We start from the raw sequence: 19,802 nt of genomic DNA, 5'->3' as shown, positions 1-19,802 counted from the left end.
ACATGTCCACTGTCATTCATCATTAGCCCTTCTGATGTGGGCTTTCTGCCGGCGATGAACTGTCTCAATACAGTACCAATCAAAAGTTTGAACACAACTACTCATTCAAGGGTTTTATTTTTTTTTACTATTTTCTACATTGTATAATAATAGTGAAGACATCAAAATGATGAAATAACACAATGGAATCAAAAAAGTTTTAAACAAATCAAAATATATTTTGTATTTCAGATTCTTCAAAGTAGCCACGCTTTGCCTTAATGACAGCTTTACACACTCTTGGCATTCTCTCAACCAGCTTCACCTGGAATGCTTTCCCAACAGTCTTGAAGGAGTTTCCACATATGCTGAGCACTTGTTGGCTGCTTTTCCTTCCCCCTGTGGTCCAAATGATCTCAATTGGGTTGAGGTCAGGTGATCTGATGCAGCACTCAATCACTCCTTGGTCAAATAGCCCTTACACAGCCTGGAGGTGTATATTGAATATTTTTACATTTGTTATTTTATTTTATGGATGTGATATTTAACAAGATGTATATAATAATTTGTCACTTTTCATTATTGGAGATGGGATATAGAACTCCTGTGATAATGGAGTAATGTGTGTGTCAATTAACTGAAGAGTGGTGTCAAGGGTTGGACTAACCACATCAGGGTGCCTGAACAAGAACATTTTGGAGGCCCACCTCATGGTGGTGGAGTGTTTTTTTAATTTTTTTATTTTAAAGCTAACTTCCTGCAATTCTACACATTTTGCCATGGAGCAGAGAGAAACATTTGCAGTTTTATAGCTAACTTCCTGCAATTCTACACATTTTGCCATGGAGCAGAGAGAAACATTTGCAGTTTTATAGCTTATTTCCTGCAATTCTACACATTTTGTCTTTGGACTGAGAGAAAATGTTGCCGTTTTATAGCACATTTGTTGCTATTCTAGAAGTTTTTGTTACGGGGCTGTGATAAAATGTTGCTAATTTATTGCTATTCTATATATATGCTATCTGATCAGGGCTGGCTCTAGCCTTTTTGGGCCCTAACCACTTCCATCCACTCCATTCATCCTTTTGGACACGGATATCTGATCCACATGCACTGAACAAAAATATAAATGCAACATGTAAAGTATTGGTTTCATGAGCTGAAATATAAGATCTCAGAAATGTTGTGCATAAATCTGTTTACATCTCTGTTAGTGAGCATTTCTCCTTTGCAAAGATAATCTATCCACCTGACAGGTGTGGCATAATCAATAAGCTGATTAAACAGCATGATCATTACACAGGTGCACCTTGTGCTGGGGACAATAAAAGGCCAAATGTGCAGTTTTTCACACAACACACTACCACAAATGTCTCAAGTTTTGAGGGAGAGTGCAATTGGCATGCTGACTGCAGGAATGTCCATCAGAGTTGTTGTCAGAGAATTGAATGTTAATTTCTCCACCATAATCTGCCTCCTATGTCGTTTTAGAGAATTTGTCAGTACGTCCAACCGGCCTCATAACCACAGACTACGGGCATGGCGTCGTGTGGGTGAGCGGTTTTCTGATGTCAACGTTGTGAACAGAGTGCCCCATGGTGGCGATGGGGCTGGGGTATGGACAGGCATAAGCTACGGACAACGAACACAATTACATTTATCGATGGCAATTTGAATGCACAGAGATACCGTGACAAGATCCTGAGGGTCATTGTTGTGCCATTCATCCCCATGTCGCAAGGATCTGTACACAATTCCTGGAATTTGAAAATGTCCCAGTTTGTCCATGGCCTGCATACTCACAAGACATGTCAATATTTGAGCACGTTTGGGATGCTCCTGATTGACATGTACGACAGCGTGTTCCAGTTCCCGCCAAAATCCAGCAACAGCCATTGAAGAGGAGTGGGACAACATTCCACAGGCCACAGATCTACTCTATGTGAAGGAGATGTGTTGCGCTGCTTGAGGCAAATGGTGGACAGACCAGATACTTCTGATCCACGCCCCTACCTTTTTATTAAGGTATCTGTGACCAACAGATCAAATCAAAGTTTAACCAATAGTGCAAAAAAGGTATTAGGTGAACAATATGTAAGTAAAGAAGTAAAAACAACAGTAAAAAGACAGTGAAAAATAACAGCGAGGCTATAAAAGTAGTGAGGCTACATACAGACACCGGTTAGTCAGGCTGATTGACGTAGTATGTACATGTAGATATGGTTAAAGTGACTGCATATATGATGAACAGAGAGTAGCAGTAGCGTAAAAGAGAGGGTGGTGGGTGGGACACAATGCATATAGTTCGGGTAGACATTTGATTACCTGTTCAGGAGTCTTATGGCTTGGGGTAAAAACTGTTGAGAGGCCTTTTTGTCCTAGACTTGGCACTCCGGTACTGCTTGCCATGCGGTAGTAGAGAGAACAGTCTGTAGCTGGGGTCTTTGACAATTTTTAGGGCCTTCCTCTGACACCGCCTGGTGTAGAGGTCCTGGATGGCAGGTAGCTTAGCCCCAGTAATGTACTGGGCCGTATGCACTACCCTCTGTAGTGCCTTGCGGTCAGAGGCTGAGCAATTGCCTTACTATGCTCTCGATGTTGCAGCTGTAGAACCTTTTGAGGATCTCAGGACCCATGCCAAATCATTTTAGTTTCCTGAGGGGGAATAGGCTTTGTTGTGCCCTCTTCATGACCATCTTGGTGTGTTTGGACCATTCTAATTTATTGGTGATGTAGACACCAAGGAACAGATGCATATCTGTATTCCCAGTCATGTGAAATCCATAGATTAGGGTCTAATGAATTTATTGATTTTATGATTTCTTTATTTGAACTGTAACTCAGCAAAATCTTTGAAATTGTTGTATGTTGCATTTATATTTTTGCTCAGTATAGATATACTTTTTTTTTTTTAAATGTTCCACAGATTCCATTCATTTATTGCTCCCTACATTTTCATTAATGTTTTCCTCCATGAATGTGCTGCATTATATACAGGACAATGGCACCACTAGACAAGTACATGACAGAGCTGTACTGCAGTGTGTTGCAGCACTTTCTAACCTGCCTGTTTATATTATTATCACTATGGTAATGATGTGTCACTGAAGGAGTGCCCAACTGTTTCTGTTTCCCTTTTTAATACGTAAATTAATACCGCTGTTCCCCTTCATTATAGGTAACAGGATACCACTGTTCCCCTTCATTATAGGTAACAGGATACCACTGTTCCCCTTCATTATAGGTAACAGGATACCACTGTATCCAGTACACCCACTCACATTTTATCAAATGCTCTTATCCGAAGCAACTTACAGTAGTTAGTGCATGCATTTTTAATACTGGTTCCCCGTGGGAATCAAACCCACGACCCTGGTGTTGCAAGCACCATGCTCTACCTGCCTACCTTTCATCTCTCTATTATCTTCATCCTTGGACATACTGTAATCATCATGAAAAATGTTTGTGGTCTGTCCTGGTTAAATAAAGAAGTTAAAGCCTGATAGCAGAAGTGGATAGCAGAATGCCTTTCCCAGCACCTCTGTTCTCTTTGTTTGGTCTCAATAAACAGGTGTGGCGACTTTGCTCAACTTGAGAGGCACAGAATTCCTGAATTCGAGGACCGGTGATAACATTAAGAAAAGTACAAAGGTGCATTCAAGTGCACACGGGCACAAACACACGCAACATGGGCTATTGTTATGTCAGGGGGGATAGGTTCAGAGTTGGGACTGGATCACATATATCACACATAATAACTCACATTACAGTTTATGATGAGTTTTATATTACAGTTGCTGGTGCACAGTACAGTTGTGAGGTATCCCTGCTATTCACAAAGTTGTGAGGTATCCCTGCTATTCACAAAGTTGTGAGGTATTCATGCTATTCACAAAGTTGTGAGGTATTCATGCTATTCACAAAGTCGTGAGGTATTCCTGATATTCACAAACGGGGGAAATTCTGTGGATTTTCAAGGAAATTAACATGGTCTCTGTATAATTAATGTCTGAATGTTATGCCCTGCTTGCTGCTGTTTCTGACTCGACTGTGGCTCTGACGTTTTTAACATGTTAAGTTATCTCTCTAGTGACTCTCTGGTGATAGCAGTGTAGCCTCTCTCTCCCTCACTCGTTGTGCAATGAACACTGGACACATCCTTTATCACAGCCAGACAGTTCAACAGTCGCCATGGTGTTTGAATTTACATGCACGAGCTACAAAATACATAGACATTAATGAATTTGTTTGTTTTGGGTAAGGTTGGTTGGGTTGGGTGAATCACTGGGTTATTAGGTACAGGTTTTGTTGACCTGAGTATTAGATGGATCATATTTTGGACAGCTCTCAACCGGTTAAAGAATTAGTAGAATACTGTAATATCTTAGAATTGTGCGTATACCCAAAACACAACCAGACACATGGTGATGATTTGAGACACTGTACAAACCGAATGCACAGGTGCTGCAGTTTGAAAATGAAGACATTTGAGTTGAGGGCAGGTGGGTAAAAAGTTTACCAACAGGTAGCAGCCTATGTCAGAGAACCACACAATGAAAGTCAGGACTGGAAACGGAACACAGGTGTGGCATGTGAGCAGAGAAAGACTATCGGTGAGTCAGAGGCGGGATCCCTCTCAGAACTTTGTCAAGCAGGTGCATAGTGTAACAGTAATGATGCAGGTCCAACTCAGAACATATCCTCCTCTGACGTAACCATAGCCCACTCATATGTTCAGCATCATAACTAGGACTCTTTCCAAGTCTTTATGCAACATTGGAAAGTGGAAACACACCTGACTGACTATTTGCAGCATTACCACAAAAATGGAAGAGGCAAGTGGAAGGGGGAGAAAGTAAGGAACTTGTCTGTCGGCCCTGCATTAAAGACGAGAACTGGTTAATTAAAGAAAATTGTGAAAAATAAAAAAGTATACCAGTTTAATTAAAGGACCAAAAAACTGACAGCTGTGCCATATAGATTGCAAAATAGTTGGTAAGAGATTTTCAATGTACCGATTCCATGGCACATGGTTTATGAACTGATACACAAAACAACGCCGTATTCAAAACATTGAGTTTTTCAATTAAATGTATTATACAAAATTCTTGCAACCATTAGAATGTTGTATATATGGGGGATACAACCATCCCAGCTCTGCAGATTTTGCTGCAAAGAGACAGAATCATTAGATAATTTGTTTTGATACTGTCCATATGTAGCTTGTTTTTGGTTAACTCTGCAAATAGCACTGCTGGGTGATTTGAAAAGTCATAGTCAATCAATAAATAACATTGTAATACTCTAAGCAAATTTTTATTTATTTAATTTGAAATCTGTAGAAGCTATGTGGATAGAAAGGTTTGTAACTTTTCTGAAACATCAGAGCACAGTTGAAAAAAAATATGGCAAATAGAAATCAAAACTGGATGGTCTTCAGAGATAGATGGGAGGGGTTGAGGGTAGCTGAAGGCTGGGACTGGATGGTCTTCAGAGATAGATGGGAGGGGTTGAGGGTAGCTGAAGGCTGGGACTGGATGGTCTTCAGAGATAGATGGGAGGGGTTGAGGGTAGCTGAAGGCTGGGACTGGATGGTCTTCAGAGATAGATGGGAGGGGTTGAGGGTAGCTGAAGGCTGGGACTGGATGGTCTTCAGAGATAGATGGGAGGGGTTGAGGGTAGCTGAAGGCTGGGACTGGATGGTCTTCAGAGATAGATGGGAGGGGTTGAGGGTAGCTGAAGGCTGGGACTGGATGGTCTTCAGAGATAGATGGGAGGGGTTGAGGGTAGCTGAAGGCTGGGACTGGATGGTCTTCAGAGATAGATGGGAGGGGTTGAGGGTAGCTGAAGGCTGGGACTGGATGGTCTTCAGAGATAGATGGGAGGGGTTGAGGGTAGCTGAAGGCTGGGACTGGATGGTCTTCAGAGATAGATGGGAGGGGTTGAGGGTAGCTGAAGGCTGGGACTGGATGGTCTTCAGAGATAGATGGGAGGGGTTGAGGGTAGCTGAAGGCTGGGACTGGATGGTCTTCAGAGATAGATGCGAGGGGTTGAGGGTAGCTGAAGGCTGGGACTGGATGGTCTTCAGAGATAGATGGAAGTCGTTGAGGAATGGGAGTAAAAACAAACAAAATATAACTAATTAAAAATATGCAGTTGAAGTTGGAAGTTTACATACACTTAGGTTGGAGTACTCCACACATTTCTTGCTAACAAACTACTTTTTGCAAGTTGGTTAGGACATCTACTTTGTGCATGACACAAGTCATTTTTCCAACAATTGTTCACAGACAGATTATTTCACTTATAATTCACTGTATCACAATTCCAGTGTGTCAGAAGTTTACATACACTAAGTTGACTGTGCCTTTAAACAGCTTAGAAAATTATGTTATAGCTTTAGATGCTTCTGATAGGCTAATTGACATAATTTGAATCCACTGGAGGTGTACCTGTGGATGTATTTTAAGGCCAACCTTCAAACTCAGTGACTCCTTGCTAGACATCATGGGACAAGCAAAAGAAATCAACCAAGACCTCAGAAAAAAATTCATCCTTGGGAGCAGTTTTCAAACGTCTGAAGGTGCCACGTTCTGGAGGAAACGGGTACAAAGTATCTATATCCACAGTAAAGCGAGTCCTATATCGACATAACCAGAAAGGCCGCTCCGCAAGGAAGAAGCCACTGCTCCAAAACCGCCATAGAAAACCCTAGACTACGGTTTGCAACTGCACATGGGGACAAAGATTGTACTTTTTGGAGAAATGTCCTCTGGTCTGATGAAACAAAAATAGAGCTGTTTGGCCATAATGACCATCGTTACGTTTGGAGGAAAAAGGGGGATGATTGCAAGCCTAAGACACCATCCCAACCGTGAAGCACGGAGGTGGCAGCATCATGTTGTGGGGGTGCTTTGCTGCAGGAGGGACTGGTGCACTTCACAAAATATATGGCTTCATGAGGAAGGAAAAAGATGTGGATATATTGAAGCAACATCTCAAGACATCAGTCAGGAAGTTAAAGCTTGGTCGCAAATGGGTCTTCCAGATGAACAATGACCCCAAGCATACTTCCAAAGTTGTGGCAAAATGGAAAAGGGACAACAAAGTCAAAGGTATTGGAGTGTCCATCACAAAGCCCTGAACTCAATCCTATTGAAAATTTGTGGGCAGAACTGAAAAAGTGTGTGCGAGCAAGGAGGCCTATAAACCTGATTCATTTACACCAGCTCTGTCAGGAGAAATGGGCCAAAATTCACCCAACTTATTGTGGTAAGCTTGTGGAAGACTACCCGAAACATTTGACCCAAGTTCAACAATTTAAAGGCAATGCTACCAAATACTAATTGAGTGAATGTAAACTTCTGATCCACTGGGAATGTGATGAAAGAAATAAAAGCTGAAATAAATAATTCTCTCTACTATTATTCCAACATTTCATGTTCTTAAAATAAAGTGGTGATCCTAACTGACCTAAGACAGGGAATTTTTACTAGGATTAAATGACAGGAATTGTGAAAATCTGAGTTTAAATGTATTTGGCTAAAGTGTATGTAAACTTCCGACTTCAACTGTATATAGTATGTATAAACTGGATGTAGAAGCCTAAGTATTGTTGTCCATTAGTTTACTCCAATTAGGGGAGGGGTGGTAGGGTTAGGGGAAAATAATAAAGGAAAATATATTTAAAAAAATATATATATTTAAAATAATATATATATATATACATGGGGGATTGGAAATGATGCAGACAATTACATTGATAGAAGCCACAATCTGTTTGCAATTTTGAAGCTGAAAAGCTTCTAAATTCAACCCCCTGAAAAGAAAAAAAGACACCTGACCGGTTTTGAGTTAGCTCCACACAATGGCCATGGGCCACACCTCAATCCCCAGGCACCAGGCTAGACAAGTACAGTCCTTAGAACAACAGACACAGCTATGCTCTACCTTGTGACCATGAAACCATCTGGGCCAAACAACTGACCTCCAAACAGATTAACCCTTAAGGTCGATTGACCTTAAAAAGACAGACACTGCAGAAAGCATCTGGCCACTCCATTGGGTCTAACTCTTCATTACTTAATCCACTTATTTTCAACTCCATTTATATAGAAATATAATTAAATATCATATAATATTTAAGATTAACAGGCTAGCTAGTAACATGTGAGAACTGGATAAACTGTAGCCTAAAGGCCAGATTCACTGAGCAGTTTACACCTGTAAACTTGCACCTCTTATATTCCAGAAAATAATTATAAAAAAGCAAAAACTAAATTATAAATAGTTGAGAAAAGTAAGGAGAGTGACACGTCGAATGTGTTAATAAAATAGGTATTTAAGCCTTGTTGAATTTTCTTTCATAAAAGTTTTGTGTCTCTTGGTCAGGTACAGTCAATGACGAGAACAGTACATTTTTCAGAACTGGCTTTGACGTCTTAGGGGTGTGTCCCACATGTCACCTAATGATGGTGGGAAAGTCACAGGTAGTGTCTTCACGTTGGTTTAGAAGCCTGGACTATTTTTACAGTAAGGAAACATTTGCGCTTTTATTTGTGCCGTATATTTGCTTATTTAAGGACCATTGTTGGTATTACGTCGGTCTGAGAGGGGAAGAACGATCCTAAACTTGATTTATCAAATTGATCTATCAGGGGGTCAGTGCTGAAAATGGTCTAAATCTGGATTGTTGCATCGCTGATGAGAAATACATGTTTTGTGGAGATGAGGACAACCCCGACAAGGCGCCAGCTATGTGGTGTGGTGGAGTGCGCTGTGTCTGTATGCGGTGTTTCACCAGGTAAAATATATTCCTCACAGAAACTTTCTCTGTTGTTCAGGGCATAGACCTACTGTAGCCTACCTACGTATAGGCTACAGGTCCAGGCGGTCAATGATTTGAGATTGACCGTTACCATTGACATTGAGGGTGAATAGTTTTTCTGTTGTCTGTTATGGTTGCAATTTCTATTGTTAAATGTGTAGATCAAAAATCATACTATGTTGAGATAGATGATGCAACAGTGTTATTGGTCAATATAGATTATTTTACAGTGTTGTTATTGGTCTATATAGATTATTTTACAGTGTTGTTATTGGTCTATATAGATTATTTTACAGTGTTGTTATTGGCCTATATAGATTATTTTACAGTTGTTATTGGCCTATATATATTATTTTACAGTGTTGTTATTGGTCAATATAGATTATTTTACAGTGTTGTTATTTTTCAATATATGTTCTTGTAGCTAGGTCTATATGGTGTTCATGTTCTGATTTCACATTTGCAATACCACAGAAAATAGGAACACAACATGAACTAATCACATTCATACAATCTAATCTGTACAAATAATAAACGATAGTAGTATTGTTGATTTGAACATACATCTCTGCCAGATTGTCAATATTATCCCACATAGGAATGATCAAACAGTGTCAGAATGTGTGTGTGTGGTTTCCAATTGATGTTTTCAAAAATCATCCAGTAGACATATTCTGCAGCTCTCCAGGTGAATGGACCAGAGTAATTGTAATATCGTTTCAGGACACAACTGATAGTGTACGTTGAAGTGTGTCGGAACAGGCACTCAGTATTGTGTTTACTTTAGAGTCATGTACTCCATATTTGTGTTATGTAAGACAATAGCATTAACACATGGATGCTTCCCCTATTGTATCAAATTTCCATTTGTAACTGACACACAGAAATAACATCAAAGATATCAACACAGGTATTTAAAACAGCATTTGTTTCTGAGAGATCAGAAGACACACCCAAAATATTTTATTCAGAGAAAAACATGTGGATTTTAATATTGATGTATACATTTTATCAATCAGACATCCGAGATGAGATCTTGACTGTTCTAGTCGAGCGGATGTATGGTGACTGTGTGTTCCTCATACTGTAGAGAGGATGTATGGTGTCTGTGTGTTCCTCATACTGTAGAGAGGATGTATGGTGTCTGTGTGTTCCTTATACTGTAGAGAGGATGTATGGTGTCTGTGTGTTCCTCATACTGTAGAGAGGATGTATGGTGTCTGTGTGTTCTTTATACTGTAGAGAGGATGTATGGTGTCTGTGTGTTCTTTATACTGTAGAGAGGATGTATGGTGTCTGTGTGTTCCTCATACTGTAGAGAGGATGTATGGTGTCTGTGTGTTCCTCATACTGTAGAGAGGATGTATGGTGTCTGTGTGTTCTTTATACTGTAGAGAGGATGTATGGTGTCTGTGTGTTCCTCATACTGTAGAGAGGATGTAAAATCTTATCTCTTGGTCTTTCAGTTAGACCTTGGCTAAATCTAGACAGTATCATGTATTTTTTAGACATGGGTTCGTTGGGTCTCACCACACCTTCACTCTCTCAGTAGTGCAATCAAAGTCTTTTCTTTCATTTGTGGTAAAGGATTCTCATCAGACTTGATACAGAGTTGCTTTAACAATGAAATGTGTTGGGATTCATTTCTGAGTTGTTAACGTTGAACGCTGTGAACTGATGTTTTACAGAACGATGGACAGAGCCTCTGATCTCCAACACATGGGAACTAGGAGACATCCAACCCTGCTCCGGATATTCCTGCTGGTCCTTCTTCTCCATGTAGCCAGAGGTGAGGCGTTACAACCAGTAAACAACACAGTACGTCAGAAACACACCTTTTTCAGAACACAATCCAAAGGCTGTACTGAGAGGCCGTTGAGGAATGTCTCATTGGTCTGTGTAGCTGTCTGCAGAGGGATTCTGAGAATCCCCATCCTACTGTAAGGCTGGAGAAGTCTGACATGTCGGTCACTCAGCATTACCTGTCGTCAACACACACGCAATGCCTTATATCTCCTAAGTATAGAAAAACCTGCTGGTCTGGTTCGAGTCTCACCTGCAACTAAACATCCAGAAATGTGACAAAGATGTTGTTAGTCAACACACAGTGGAGATGGAAACAGTCACACTAAGGCTGAGAGGTAGGGAGGAAGAGGAGGAAAAGAGGAACAGTTGAGAAAAGAGGAAGGATTGGGTAGGTTTTTGTTGTAGTGGATGGAAAAAGGCCTGTTGTCAACAGGCAGTCGACTTCTTAACAGTAGGCTTTTACTGGCCATTCTGGCTGGTGCGTTAATCTGTTGAACCTTTTCGGCATTGTTCACTTATCTTGTTAACATAGACTGTCTGTCGGGCTCCCTGATCTGGGGAAGTGGCCCGAGTCTAATGTTGTCATTACACTGACCAATGTTGACTTCTCTGTTTCTGTTCTCAGGAGATGCCACTACAGAAACATCTCAACCTCCACCCTTCTCACCCTCTCCTTCATCATTACCACCACATGTTTTAGTCCCTCCATTCTCTGCCCCGCCTTCTTCGACCTCAACTCCACCAAGAGCACCGCTTATAACAAACACTATATCAACTACACAGACTACAACCACATCAGTGTCTACCACCCAAAATACTGTAGCATCAATCATGCCACCTAGTAGCATAACATCTACATCAGCTATAGCCACAACACCTGCAGCTCCATCAGCTATAGCCACAACACCTGCAGCTCCATCAGCTATAGCCACAACACCTGCAGCTCCATCAGCTATAACCACAACACCTGCAGCTCCATCAGCTATAGCCACAACACCTGCAGCTCCATCAGCTATAGCCACAACACCTGCAGCTCCATCAGCTATAGCCACAACACCTGCAGCTCCATCAGCTATAACCACAACACCTGCAGCTCCATCAGCTATAGCCACAACACCTGCAGCTCCATCAGCTATAACCACAGCACCTGCAGCTCCATCAGCTATAACCACAACACCTGCAGCTCCATCAGCTATAACCACAACACCTGCAGCTCCATCAGCTATAACCACAACACCTGCAGCTCCATCAGCTATAACCACAACACCTGCATCTCCATCAGCTATAACCACAACACCTGCAGCTCCATCAGCTATAACCACAACACCTGCAGCTCCATCAGCCATCCTGTTCACAGCCACATTACCCACTACAGACATTTCTTCATCTAACACTCCAAACACGTCAACAATCTCGGTGCCCATGTCTAATGCATCCTCGACCCCACCCCCCACATCCCTCACAACCCTTCATCCATCACCACTGCACACTGCCTCATCCAACATGACTAATGAACCAATGACATCCACCATGCCATCTCCATCCACTATTCTGCACTCGACTTCGCCCATCATAACGTCCACTACCAACAGTAAGTTAGATAATCCTTATATAGTATGTTCAAATCTCATCATTCAATGACACTCATTGTACAGTCGGACTCAGCAAGCAAATAGACTCCTGTGTCTCCATTTCAGTGACCTCTAAAAATGCCACATCTCCAGGACCCTCCACTCCTTTGCCAATAACAGTCACCTCTAATGCCACTACAGGTAAGTCAACAGCCTCATTTATAGTGGAGGGGTTTAACACAGTGAGTAATCATACCATTGACTGTATGTGTGATAATGTCTCTGTATAATAGAGGAGTTTGTGTGGAGCTACAGATGTAGGATCTTAATTTGATCCAGTTTGCTACATCAGGAAAATAATCCTGCAGCAACAGGAAATATGAATTATAATGAAGCCTTTTTAAACCTCGAACACACTACAATTTTGCATTTCCTGTTGCAATGGTTTGCACGGATCCTCACATATCTCCTCTCCTCTCTCTGTTTCAGAGTCAGCAGAGGTGCATTGTAACTTCTCACAGCTCTGTGCCAATCAGTGTACGTTTAATGAATCATGCTTATAATATGAATATATGATATTGAGGCATTAGTCTTTCATGTCCATTGTTATTTTACTTATTTATGTTAATTACTTTACGTTAAACTGCATTTTTTTGGGGGTGAGGGGGGGGAGAGAAATGTGCTTTATAAATAAAGTATGATTGATTGATTGATTTGAAATGTACGATGTAATGTGTATGTTTAACAGCTGCGTACTACTGGATGGTCCTTGCGGTGGATGTGACTGGAGATCTGAAGAATGAATCAGACATCAGTGGCTGGGTAGGCCAGAAGACAGTGAATGAAACTTGATTGACTGATGTGTGATGAATCCTGTTGAAACTGTACATTTGTTTAGTTATACATGAAATGTGACAGCATTGTTTTCCTGTTTCAGTTCAGGGCTCTATTTCATTCTCTCTTGGACTCCTGTGAGCCCTCCAACCCTGAACAAGCAAATGGCACAAATTCGACTGACACACTGCAAACCACCTCTGTCAGTCCAACATATCCCACCCCCTACAACATGACAACATGGTTATACAACTTCACCACGACAACACTATCCCAGAACTTCACCAACTTCACCACGGCAACACCATCCCAGAACTTCACCAACTTCACCACGACAACACTATCCCAGAACTTCACCAACTTCACCACGACAACACTATCCCAGAACTTCACCAACTTCAACATGACAACACGATCCCAGGACTTCACCAACTTCAACATGACAACACTGTCCCAGAACTTTACCAACTTCAACATGACAACCTTGACAACTAACATGACAACTATGCTTTACAATAGTACTCCCCCACACAACCGTAGCATGTCCGTCCCACCCTACAACCATAGCATGACAACTCTGTCTCCCAGCTGGCCCCATAGCACCACAAGGTAAAGTTTTCAGTCACAAGTCATTATTGCTCATTAAGATTTATACTGTAGATGTACAGAAAAGGTTGTTTGAATATCAAAAGAAATATCTCTTCTGAAGCTATCTCTGTTTATTCACTGTCTGTTCTGTAGTGAGGAGCATGAAGGTGGAAATATGACTGCTGCCAGCCTGTTTCAAGTAAGTACGACATCTCTCTCCAGACAAACCTGCCTTAATGTGCATGTCAACATTAGAGGGCATTTTTTCTCTGTCTGTAAAAGTATGTGAGTTGAATCAAAACTCTTATCTTTACAGGACATTGAGGTGACGTGTGTCAATAAAACAGGGATCAGGTTAGTTGAACTCACAGGCGGCTGGTGGCCCCTGAATTGGGGAGGACGTGCTCATAGTAATGGCTGCAATGGAATTAATGGAGTGGTATCGACACATCACTTAATTCCAGTCATTATTATGAGCCGTCCTCCCCTCAACAGCCTCCTGTGGTGGAAATACCTCTACTAATTTCCACACTACAGTTCAGCATCCTCTGTCTCGCTCCATGCCTTAATACTGCCCAAAACCCTCCAGGAGGACTAACTGCACTGTGCTGCTGAGGACGAGGAAGCCAACATTTCCCTGCTGTTTCCAGCGAGCCCTGTGGCTGGGTCAGGAGAACAGCTCCATACAAACCCATATAGTGGGAAATAGAGTGGAGAGAGTGGGTGAGTCGCACTTGCCCTAATGTGAATCTGAAATCTCTCATAGGAATGTACATTTACCTGAGCCTAACGTCTGTTGCTTGTTACTTGTAGGTAAGGGTCTGTGTGCAGGCCAATTGCCTCCAAGTAATGGTTTTGCAAAGTGCACCGGCTTCCTGAATGGCACTCTCCCTCTTCCAAACACGTGTCACGCTCCAGGGCCTGTCAATATCTCATGGTCAGTTGGAGGTCACTCTGGAAAATGTACAACTATGCTGCTGTTTCTGTGTTTGAAGTTTTTCTTTCGTATCAAATCATCCTCTGATACGAACATGTTGCATCTTACAGTGGACATGCAGGGACTGTTTACGTACCACTTGGAAATCAAACCCAAATGGACTGTGGTATGCCCCCTAAACCTCCCATCGGTAAAAACTATGACATTTCTTTCACCCTTGCTCATTTACCCATGTGATAGTGTAATACTCCTTATCCACATTTAACAGACAGACACATTCATTTGCCATTTCAATCTTCAGTGGGGGTTTCAAACAGTCAGATGTACAGCGTAGCAGGTGTAATTACAGGGTACAATGAATATCTTAAGCTCCGAGCTCCAACAATGCAGGTCGAAGTGAAATAAAAACAATACAAGTAATAATAAAGAATAGATAGAAATAGAAATAAAAAATATATAGTGTACAAAGCTGTCATCAAGGCAAAGGGTGGCTACTTTGAAGAATCTAAAATCTATTTTGATTTGTTTAACACTTTTTTGGTTACCATATGATTCCATATGTGTTATTTCATAGTGTTGATGTCTTCACTATTTTTCTACAATGTAGAACATAGTAAAGATAAAGAAAAACCCTTGAATGAGTAGATGTGTCCAAACCTTTGACGGGTACTGTACATATTAACACTGTAATGATGGTAAACCCCTCTATCTTGACAAGGACCGTATTCCTGCTTTTCAGATGTGGAGATTGTCTGCAACTGCTCCTCTTACTGCTATGGCACAGGTAAATACAATATTTACAACTTCTCCTCTCAATGCTATGGTACAGGTAAATACAATATTTACAACTACTCCTCTCACTGCTATGGTACAGGTAAATACAATATTTACAACTACTCCTCTCACTGCTATGGTACAGGTAAATACAATATTTACAACTTCTCCTCTCAATGCTATGGTACAGGTAAATACAATATTTACAACTACTCCTCTCACTGCTATGGTACAGGTAAATACAATATTTACAACTACTCCTCTCACTGCTATGGTACAGGTAAATACAATATTTACAACTTCTCCTCTCAATGCTATGGTACAGGTAAATACAATATTTACAACTACTCCTCTCACTGCTATGGTACAGGTAAATACAATATTTACAACTACTCCTCTCACTGCTATGGTACAGGTAAATACAATATTTACAACTACTCCTCTCACTGCTATGGTACAGGTAAATACAATATTTACAACTACTCCTCTCACTGCTATGGTACAGGTAAATACAATATTTACAACTACTCCTCTCACTGCTATGGTACAGGTAAATACAATATTTACAACTACTCCTCTCACTGCTATGGTACAGGTAAATACAATATTTACAACTACTCCTCTCACTGCTATGGTACAGGTAAATACAATATTTACAACTACTCCTCTTACTGCTATGATACAGGTAAATACAATATTTGCAACTTCTCCTCTCAATGCTATGGTACAGGTAAATACAATATTTACAACTACTCCTCTTACTACTATGGTACAGGTAAATACAATATTTACAACTACTCCTCTCACTACTATGGTACAGGTAAATACAATATTTACAACAACTCCTCTCACTACTATGGTACAGGTAAATACTATATTTACAACTACTCCTCTCACTACTATGGTACAGGTAAATACAATATTTACAACTTCTCCTCTCACTGCTATGGTACAGGTAAATACAATATTTACAACTACTCCTCTCACTGCTATGGTACAGGTAAATACAATATTTACAACTACTCCTCTCACTGCTATGGTACAGGTAAATACAATATTTACAACTACTCCTCTTACTGCTATTGTACAGGTAAATACAATATTTACAACTACTCCTCTTACTGCTATTGTACAGGTAAATACAATATTTACAACTTCTCCTCTCACTACTATTGTACAGGTAAATACAATATTTACAACTACTCCTCTCACTACTATGGTACAGGTAAATACAATATTTACAACTTCTCCTCTCACTGCTATGGTACAGGTAAATACAATATTTACAACTACTCCTCTCACTGCTATGGTACAGGTAAATACAATATTTACAACTACTCCTCTCACTGCTATGGTACAGGTAAATACAATATTTACAACTACTCCTCTTACTGCTATTGTACAGGTAAATACAATATTTACAACTACTCCTCTTACTGCTATTGTACAGGTAAATACAATATTTACAACTTCTCCTCTCACTACTTTTGTACAGGTAAATACAATATTTACAACTACTCCTCTCACTACTATGGTACAGGTAAATACAATATTTACAACTTCTCCTCTCACTGCTATGGTACAGGTAAATACAATATTTACAACTACTCCTCTCACTGCTATGGTACAGGTAAATACAATATTTACAACTACTCCTCTCACTGCTATGGTACAGGTAAATACAATATTTACAACTACTCCTCTCACTGCTATGGTACAGGTAAATACAATATTTACAACTACTCCTCTCACTACTATGGTACAGGTAAATACAATATTTACAACTTCTCCTCTCACTGCTATGGTACAGGTAAATACAATATTTACAACTACTCCTCTCACTGCTATGGTACAGGTAAATACAATATTTACAACTACTCCTCTCACTGCTATGGTACAGGTAAATACAATATTTACAACTACTCCTCTCACTGCTATGGTACAGGTAAATACAATATTTACAACTACTCCTCTCACTGCTATGGTACAGGTAAATACAATATTTACAACTACTCCTCTCACTGCTATGGTACAGGTAAATACAATATTTACAACTACTCCTCTCACTGCTATGGTACAGGTAAATACAATATTTACAACTACTCCTCTTACTGCTATGATACAGGTAAATACAATATTTGCAACTTCTCCTCTCAATGCTATGGTACAGGTAAATACAATATTTACAACTACTCCTCTTACTACTATGGTACAGGTAAATACAATATTTACAACTACTCCTCTCACTACTATGGTACAGGTAAATACAATATTTACAACTACTCCTCTCACTACTATGGTACAGGTAAATACTATATTTACAACTACTCCTCTCACTACTATGGTACAGGTAAATACAATATTTACAACTTCTCCTCTCACTGCTATGGTACAGGTAAATACAATATTTACAACTACTCCTCTCACTGCTATGGTACAGGTAAATACAATATTTACAACTACTCCTCTCACTGCTATGGTACAGGTAAATACAATATTTACAACTACTCCTCTTACTGCTATTGTACAGGTAAATACAATATTTACAACTACTCCTCTTACTGCTATTGTACAGGTAAATACAATATTTACAACTTCTCCTCTCACTACTATTGTACAGGTAAATACAATATTTACAACTACTCCTCTCACTACTATGGTACAGGTAAATACAATATTTACAACTTCTCCTCTCACTGCTATGGTACAGGTAAATACAATATTTACAACTACTCCTCTCACTGCTATGGTACAGGTAAATACAATATTTACAACTACTCCTCTCACTGCTATGGTACAGGTAAATACAATATTTACAACTACTCCTCTTACTGCTATGGTACAGGTAAATACAATATTTACAACTACTCCTCTCACTGCTATGGTACAGGTAAATACAATATTTACAACTACTCCTCTTACTGCTATGATACAGGTAAATACAATATTTGCAACTTCTCCTCTCAATGCTATGGTACAGGTAAATACAATATTTACAACTACTCCTCTTACTACTATGGTACAGGTAAATACAATATTTACAACTACTCCTCTCACTACTATGGTACAGGTAAATACAATATTTACAACTACTCCTCTCACTACTATGGTACAGGTAAATACAATATTTACAACTACTCCTCTCACTACTATGGTACAGGTAAATACAATATTTACAACTTCTCCTCTCACTGCTATGGTACAGGTAAATACAATATTTACAACTACTCCTCTCACTGCTATGGTACAGGTAAATACAATATTTACAACTACTCCTCTCACTGCTATGGTACAGGTAAATACAATATTTACAACTACTCCTCTTACTGCTATTGTACAGGTAAATACAATATTTACAACTACTCCTCTTACTGCTATTGTACAGGTAAATACAATATTTACAACTTCTCCTCTCACTACTTTTGTACAGGTAAATACAATATTTACAACTACTCCTCTCACTACTATGGTACAGGTAAATACAATATTTACAACTTCTCCTCTCACTGCTATGGTACAGGTAAATACAATATTTACAACTACTCCTCTCACTGCTATGGTACAGGTAAATACAATATTTACAACTACTCCTCTCACTGCTATGGTACAGGTAAATACAATATTTACAACTACTCCTCTCACTGCTATGGTACAGGTAAATACAATATTTACAACTACTCCTCTCACTACTATGGTACAGGTAAATACAATATTTACAACTTCTCCTCTCACTGCTATGGTACAGGTAAATACAATATTTACAACTACTCCTCTCACTGCTATGGTACAGGTAAATACAATATTTACAACTACTCCTCTCACTGCTATGGTACAGGTAAATACAATATTTACAACTACTCCTCTCACTGCTATGGTACAGGTAAATACAATATTTACAACTCCACTGCTCATTTCACTGATACTGTGATGGACCCGCTACACCTTTTTTTTTCCCACCATGTGATAACTCTCTCTCCTTCCCTCTCTCTATAGCTGCATACTATACCTTGGGCATACAGATCAAAGATCCCGCTATGAATATTTCAAAAATCTTCTATATGGTGAGTTGTTTCTGTCGTGTCACCTGTTTGTGTGCATATATATGTGTGTGTGTTTGTAATTGTATGCATATTTGTGTGTGTGTGTGTGTGTGTGTGTGCGCTGTGTTCCCCAGATTGATCAGCTAAAAACTCCTCCACCCTGCAACAACACCTCAGAGACACAGTATGTCCTAATTTCTTCATCTGTTATACAACAGTTTTCTTTCTGCTTAGCATCGATATGCTCACACTTTCCAATCAGATCCTTACAGCTCAAATGAACCCCAATAGTACATATAGTGCCATACCTTGCTACACTAGGTTTGATATGTTTTCTGACGTAATTCTCTGTTCCAGTCCTCCCTGTCCCTTGCCCATCATATCAACTATCTACCAGGTAATTTTATTATGTGATGATACCCCAACCCCACAATGAGCTTTCATTG

At 39.9% G+C, this 19,802-nt stretch overlaps 1 protein-coding gene across 2 annotated transcripts in view; it reads left to right on the top strand.

The window, feature by feature from the left end:
* The first annotated feature begins 8,468 nt into the window (after positions 1-8,468).
* Positions 8,469-19,802, top strand: part of LOC109873876 (mucin-5AC) — a 20,281-nt gene continuing 8,947 nt past the window's right edge. The window contains exons 1-17 of one of the 2 annotated variants that reach the window (XM_031809023.1): positions 8,470-8,511; positions 8,637-8,782; positions 10,495-10,595; positions 11,238-12,203; positions 12,310-12,384; positions 12,673-12,720; positions 12,932-13,005; positions 13,121-13,626; positions 13,759-13,804; positions 13,922-13,959; positions 14,195-14,328; positions 14,419-14,542; positions 14,653-14,732; positions 15,282-15,326; positions 19,310-19,377; positions 19,491-19,540; positions 19,714-19,753. In XM_031809023.1, coding sequence (XP_031664883.1) covers positions 8,694-8,782; positions 10,495-10,595; positions 11,238-12,203; positions 12,310-12,384; positions 12,673-12,720; positions 12,932-13,005; positions 13,121-13,626; positions 13,759-13,804; positions 13,922-13,959; positions 14,195-14,328; positions 14,419-14,542; positions 14,653-14,732; positions 15,282-15,326; positions 19,310-19,377; positions 19,491-19,540; positions 19,714-19,753 — 2,484 coding nt within the window. In that variant the 5' untranslated portion in view covers positions 8,470-8,511; positions 8,637-8,693. Of the gene's footprint in view, positions 8,783-10,494; positions 10,596-11,237; positions 12,204-12,309; positions 12,385-12,672; positions 12,721-12,931; positions 13,006-13,120; positions 13,627-13,758; positions 13,805-13,921; positions 13,960-14,194; positions 14,329-14,418; positions 14,543-14,652; positions 14,733-15,281; positions 15,327-19,309; positions 19,378-19,490; positions 19,541-19,713; positions 19,754-19,802 lie in introns of both variants that reach the window. The other variant, XM_031809024.1, reaches the window with a different exon arrangement.

Source organism: Oncorhynchus kisutch, linkage group LG29 (genome assembly GCF_002021735.2).
Source record: "Oncorhynchus kisutch isolate 150728-3 linkage group LG29, Okis_V2, whole genome shotgun sequence".
NCBI classification, from domain to species: Eukaryota; Metazoa; Chordata; class Actinopteri; order Salmoniformes; family Salmonidae; genus Oncorhynchus; species Oncorhynchus kisutch.
This window is presented reverse-complemented; position numbering and strand designations above follow the sequence as displayed.